Source organism: Nannospalax galili, unplaced genomic scaffold, assembly GCF_000622305.1.
Source record: "Nannospalax galili isolate Female #2095 unplaced genomic scaffold, S.galili_v1.0 scaffold768, whole genome shotgun sequence".
In the NCBI taxonomy this organism is placed as follows: Eukaryota; Metazoa; Chordata; class Mammalia; order Rodentia; family Spalacidae; genus Nannospalax; species Nannospalax galili.
Genome location: NW_008360317.1, coordinates 3,610,925 through 3,618,087, shown reverse-complemented (window position 1 = coordinate 3,618,087; position 7,163 = coordinate 3,610,925). Strand labels below are relative to the sequence as shown.

The window sequence follows — 7,163 nt, the reverse complement described above, 5'->3', positions numbered from 1 at the left end:
TTCTTTTATTGTTGAGGATGTTTTCTCTATCCTAGGGGTTTTTTTGTCTTCATTTGAAATTTGAGATTATTTTTCAATCTATGTGAAGAATTGTGTTGGAATTTTAATGGATATTGCATTGAATTTGTAGACTGCTTTTGGTAAAATGGCCATTTTCACAATATAAATCCTACTGATCCATGAGCATAGACGATCTTTTCATCTTCTGGCATCTTTAGTTTCTTTCTTCAGTACCTTAAAATTTTTATTACTCAGGTATTTCACATCCTTGATTAGACATGGGCTGGCAAAGGAAAAGCCCAATACAAGGAATGGGCTCTCTCTTTTGCATCTATTGACCAGGGGTTCTATAGATCCTCAAACAATACTGGCCATTACCCCTGCTTTTGGTTGCTCGGGTAAGACCCTGTTGCTGAAGACACTCATATACATGTGTTGTAGAACAAACAAGGAGGAATCAATCTGGTATTGACCTTAAAGCTTCATCTCTACTGGCTAGCTTTTATTGTGCTGGAAGGTGCTATGTATGCTATCAAAAGAGAAAAATAATCATCAGTCTTGTCCAGCTGTGAATCCTGCAAGCTACAACAACTGGCCTGACAAGATATGCTCACTAGTACAATAGTAGCACAAATTTTATGGCAGTAACCAACCACTATCTTATTGAACTTAAGGTCCACTTCACAAGATGGAGCTTATGTCTGACTCTGATATCTGGTCCAGGAACTTGTGGCTAACCAGGTCACAAGCCATAGGGGAGATTCTACTATTGTTATTCTACTAAATAGACATCGTATTAAACTGAGTCTGATGGACTTATTGTTATATCCATAGATTAATACATTTCTCAGCTCTCACCAGAGAAGTTTCCTCACGTAGCACATGATAATACAAAGACCCACAACTGGCCAATGTGCAGAGAACAAGAGACTGTAGAGTGCTTATCCCCGAATAGGACACCTACATCAAACTTCTGCCTCCCAAGACTCAGGGATCATTGCAGATGAGGGGGAGAAAAGATTGCAAGAGTCAGAGGACATGGATGACCACAAGAAAACAAAGTTTTCCAGACGGTTGGGCAGTTACTCATATGAACTCACTGCAATGGTGATAGCATATACAAGACCCACATAATCCCAACACCGAAGTGGAGAAGTGGGTAGGAAGCCCCATCCCTAGCTGAGGAGCTATTGGTAACCAATAGCTGCTGGTAGAGGGAGAGTCAGTTTGTTTTAAAGGTGTGACACTGGGTAATCTAACCAGGCTTCAGTGTATGGACCCACACCAAAGGGGACACAAATCAGACTCAGTAGGTCATATACATAAAATATAGTAAACAGAGTACATGAGATTGGGTGGGGATAGTAATGGGAGGGGTGTAAATGTGATCAAACTACAGTGTATGGCCGGGTGTGCTGGTGCACGCCTTTAATCCTAGCACTTGGGAGGCAGAAGCAGGTGGATCTTTGTGAGTTCAAGGCCAGCCTGGTTTACATAGTGAGTTCCAGGATAGCTGGGCCTACAAGGAGACCCCGTCTCATAAAAAGACCCCTAAAAAAATACAGTGTATGAAATTGGCAAAAGTTTAATTAAAAAATAAAATAAGAAAGTTTTTTGAAAGTATTATCTACTTAACCATGATTTCCATAATGTTTATAAAAGGTACAGAAGAAAAGAATGTCTGCTTCTACAAGTATTTAGTAGTTCAGCAAATAAACTCCTTTCTATTAGTCAGAATCATATTGAATTACACTATATAGTAAGATCGATATTTACATGAGCTTTCAAAGTATTTTTGTCAAAAATACAGATGCTAGGGTCAGGAGATTGTAATGAAAAAAAAAGTTGATTGTGGTAAGGATCAATAAAACACACTTGTAAAATCTGAACCAATCTTCCAAGTCTTCCAACCTAGCTCTACAAGAAGCACCACTTGGAATCTCCTTGCCAATTATATCTTTAAGGAGAGACTAAATTGATTCACCCTTCCTTAAACATATATATTATACCCCTGTGTGTATCTCAACCACTCCCATTGCAGTTCAAAAGGCTAGAAATGTACACAAGATGAATCAAAGATAAAATACATTAAATTAATTGAGAAGATATTAAAATGAGTGAACGTCTTTCCTTTAAAAGTCAGTAATAAGCTTCACTAATATAATTATTGAGCTCTGAATCTTACTGTGTTAATATTTCAGTGATTAACTGTGATTAGCCTCACAGAGATGATTCAACTTTTTAACAATTTCTACCTATTGCCTAGACTGAACATTAATGCAGAAGTCTAAACTAAATTCTTTGAAATCTTGACAATTTTTTCTTTCTCCAAAACTATTTTTGTGGAGAATATATTTAAACATTAAGTAGGCTTGTGATGGAAAATTCATGTTATTTAATTACATTTAAAAATTCATGCTCCAAGTTTTAGTACCAGAAACTAGCATCCATCATCTTGGCAGAACACAAGTATAAGAAAACCCCATCCATATTTTTTAAGTGGAGTAGGGGAAATTTATCTCTAAGGACCTCAGGTTTAGTGAAGAACAATAAAGTTTCTTTAAACATAAGAAATGATCTTTACATATTTCTTTTTATCTTGGACTTTATTCTTTCTGTTGCTTTTTCCTTTGTTTTGAAAATCAGATGAGAATGTATCTAGGGAATTTAACACACGTCTTAAAAGAGAGAACTGGGCCGGGCGTGGTGGCGCATGCCTTTAATCCCAGCACTCGGGAGGCAGAGGCAGGCGGATCTCTGTGAGTTCAAGGCCAGCCTGGTCTACATAGCAGTTCCAGGCCAGCTGGGGCTACAGGGAGACCCTGTCTCAAAAAGACCAAAAAAAAAAAAAAGAGAGAGAACTAACTTCATTATGTGATAAAGTATTTTTATTTCAAATTTGGTTTGAATTCTCATTCTGTCAAAGGCTGGAATGAAGGAAAGAACAGGAAAGCCCCACCCGACCGCACATAAGGACGAGGGAGTCTTCTCAGCAGTGTGAGGATGAGCTAACCATAGCACACAGAGAAGCTGTCTCCTGCAGCTCCAAACCCTCCATCTGAATCAGGACTACAAACCATTTTCTACACAGTTCCCAATTAGTAAAAATCTATACTCTGACAAGGAAATTCTACATGTCTTTTTGGAGAAGTCTTTAGGATTGCACTAGGATCAGCTGAGGTCCCTTTCCATACTGTAGCTTATTAGGAAGCAAGCTGCTAGCCTTTTCTGCAGGCTCTGAAAAACGTCACAGTAGTTTTTAGTAGGGATGCAACCCAGAATTGAATGCATGGAAGAAGTTTTGTACTTTAAAACAGGAATATGAGTTTGAAGAAAGGAAATATAGTTCAAAGTGTTGTGTAAATGTTTTGCCTGTTGAGCACAAGGCCATATATTTTAATTCTTACTATCTTTCTCTATGCCCTTTGGAAACATTTCAATATGTTTGAGTAAAAGTAGGTGGCAGTTGTGGATTTGACAGTAAGAAGTGTTTTCTCATGTGCTTCTCTCATGAAAAATATGGTTGTAAAGATTTCATAATCTGTTTAGTATAAATCTACATGCCTTCAGACTTATGGATTTCTATGCACGGTTAGATTTAAAATAGGTGCAAGTTGCTCCCGATCCCTTGAGAAAAAAGTTAAGCAATTGAAAGTCTTTCTTAACTAATAATATTCAAGTCTTATTTACATCACTCTTTATCCACCCTACTGAATTCAATGACCAAGAACACAACTGTGCATTTGAAATAAAATGAAACAAACAGCACAAGAGACCAGAAAAGACAGGCCACATAGTGACAAGAATCCGACTCCCTTCACGCCAGTGAAGTTTTGGCTGTGAGCATGCTCAGACGCATGGGAGGCACCAGACTCACTATATTAGAACTCCTGAGGTGTAAGGAGGACGTCTAAGAACTCAACTGCTCCGGACCTATTGCTCTTTTTCTGATATTGGACATCTCTCTAGCTCAGATTGATTGCAATGTGGCTTCTCCTTCATGCCATCGTTCTAGTGGAGGTCAAAGGTAAGTCTGCTGCTTTCTCACTGTAAATGAGTGTCATTCCCAAAGAATAGAAAATCACTAGTTTTGTGTTATTTACAATAGACTCATTGCAGTGTTTGAAAAGTAATCATCCAGTGTGTATTTCCCTGAAATTATCATTAATTACTTGAAGCCCCAGAGAGCCTAACAATTTCCAGATACAACAAGTTTTTCATAGAAACTTGCCCTTTTATGTTGTTAAAACTAAAGATAAAATGTGGTTTTTAAAAATGTTGACTATATCAATTATTACAGAGAAAATGCTTTTTGTATTTCTTTTCAAGAGTAAATTCATAAACTAAAAAATTGTTTTGTAAAACTCCAACCTGTTGGAATATGCCTGTGAATGTGTGTAATTGTTTGTAGCTTTATTTTAGAGTTGATCTAAACTGGGAACTGCAAAGCCACAGGCAAATCTGAAAAACAGTATCTCTCCCTAAAAGTTACTCATGTAAAATAATATTATTAAAATATTTAAAAATGAATGCTGGATAACATTCTTCTTTGCTCTGAGTTTTGGGAATTTTTACAGTGATGTGCTTGAAATCTTCAAACTAGTGACATTTTATTGTAAAACTGACAAAAAATTAAAATGTATTAATTTTAAAAAACTGTTGCTATGAATTTATACTCTTAAAATCTTTCCATCATATTCAAAAGTGTATAGGGTTATTATTACTGCAGTTCAAAATGTATTCAGTTTAATTCATTGTTTTTCTTAAAGAATTTTGATAAACTTTTAAGAATAAATATTAGAATTTGAAATAATTATATAAGAAATTCTTTTTGGATTTTTCAATACTCAGCTTTGAGTTCCAAATGAACATTTTTCATCCTAAAATAAAATGTAATGCTTATGAACACAAACGCAACATATAGGAGCATAAAAATAGGTATTTAAGAACATCTAACAAATAAAAGATTTTTAAATATTCACATTTTATTTTGAACTTAAGATGATAGTATTTGTTTCAAGTTATAAATAAAAGTCTTATCCCAATATACCTAGCACAACTTTATTTTGTGTTTTAATCTCCCTTACATGGTAAGCTAGCTATTATCTAAAAAGAAGCGATATATTAATTCATCTTGCATGAATCCACAGTTGTAGAAAACAAGGTATTGATTTGACCTAAGACTTTACCTTAGAAGTTCCTGTTCTGTGTATATTTTAACACTCAGTGTTCTATGATTTTTTAAGAATCCTCATTTTAAAAGTAGGGTCTTCGACTCCTGAAGAAGTGCTTGCTCTTCAGAACTGTGGCTACAGCTGACAAAGTTTTCCGAGTTCCTCCTTTTACTCATTATAATTCATTTGAGTTTTGTAAACCCTTTTTGACACAAAAATTTTCTATATTAACAGATTATGGCCTGTCATAGTGCAATAATATTCTTTAAAATGAAAAGAAATTTTAAACAGACCATTTTGGTGGTTTTTCTAAGCACCAAATTTCAGTTCTATAGCATGAACCTAATAAATGTTTATTGATTAATGATAATTTTCTGAAAACTGTATTTTCTAAATTTGCATTATTGTTGTTCATTTAAATTTTTATATTTAAAATGATTCATTTTTCAAAATAAGACATAGTAAGCAATACTTTGACTTCTTAATTTTGCTCATGAAAAGTCTAAGCATTTGTTTTATAATTACTAAAGCTTTTATTTTTCACATAAAATTCTGGACAGTTAAAATGGTAAGGTTCTTTGTAACAACCAAACAAAGGTCGTTGATCAATATTGTTTTCTAAATTTAAATTTCTGATCGCTATTTGGAGCAGTTTAAACCAGATGAAAGCTTAGAAATACTTATGATCATCTTCTCTCTTGGGTCATGATCCCTCTGCATTAGCTGACAGCTACAGATAACATCTATCATCTGTCGTTGCATGTATTTTATCATTAATTTATTCACTCTGTATCCTTGCTAACGAGCCTCAAACCACCTTAAAGTGTTTTTAATGGATTAATAGGAACAATATTACAGACCTAAATCATGCTCTTATATAGGAAATTAAAGTGTCAAGTGTTGAGGCTTCCACTTGATAACTTCCAACTACTGCTTATTTCAATAATTCACTAATCTTCAACAAATGTGGTCATTCAAAGCAGGCCTAGCAGCTTTTTGCAGTGAGCAGTGTTTGAATGCCCCCTAGTGACCACGTTGCAGGACTTGAACAGCGTTTTCCAAATAAAGTCCGTTCTACTTGATCTTCAGAAAAGGTTTTCCAACTACATTTTAATTTCACACAATTATATCCATGCTGTGCTAGCTGTGAAAATCAATCGTATTTCAGAGCAGTCCTCCTGAAATATTTCCTCACCAGAAATGGGGGGAAAATTATCTGCTTGAGGCAAAATGGAGCCCACCGAGACGGAAGTGGGTGGGCAGGGGGTTGAGGGGACCCTAGAAGATTTGTAATCTCCAGAGGCACTAACCGCATCATCCTGCAGAAGACACTCTCTCACCTTATTGTAAATAAATATGGCCAGGTGAAATAAAAGACCTGTCACACAAAGTAGCAAAATGCCTGCCGCTTGAACTCGAGAGACAAACTTGGAACCCTGCTTTCCCAAAAGCTGGTGTCAAAAAACTGCACATTTTTTTTTAATCTTGAAAAACAGTGTCTCAAATAAATTAACAATGATTTGGGGTAAGCGGTTTTGCAAAAATGAATACAAAGCGTTTTAGGATAATATAGCTTCCCAAAATTTCATGCTTTACTTATTTAGTAAATGCGTAATTTGCTTATCAAGCAGAATCCATGTGTTTGTTTGATAGGAGAAATACTCCTGGAATTGGAGATATAGTTATCTGGAAACAAAAAAGAAAATTTCCTGTATGTTTAATTTACTCTGTATCAATTTCTCACTTCTATACTACAGGAAACTTTGTGGGGTTTCAAATGTATAAACAAAAAGGCTCTCCAGAGAAAGTGCTCCTAAACCAAAATAAAATGATCCATTTGGCACTCGTGTGATAAATGGCTTTTGGAAAGTTTTAGTATTAGAAAGGAATTGCAATTGAGAAATTATGCATTTTGTGACGTGAAGGGCCATTAAAATACAGTTCAAGGATGACTGATAAAACTTTAGTGTTCCATGTCCCTCCCCGGCC

At 35.4% G+C, this 7,163-nt stretch overlaps 1 protein-coding gene across 1 annotated transcript in view; it reads left to right on the top strand.

Annotated features, from left to right (window-relative positions):
- The first annotated feature begins 3,856 nt into the window (after positions 1 to 3,856).
- The window catches only part of Rxfp2 (relaxin family peptide receptor 2), a 62,037-nt gene continuing 58,730 nt past the window's right edge, over positions 3,857 to 7,163 (top strand). The window contains exon 1 of the mRNA XM_008825035.3: positions 3,857 to 4,027. Within this exon, the coding sequence (XP_008823257.1) occupies positions 3,985 to 4,027 (43 nt within the window). The 5' untranslated portion in view covers positions 3,857 to 3,984. The remainder of the gene's footprint in view (positions 4,028 to 7,163) is intronic.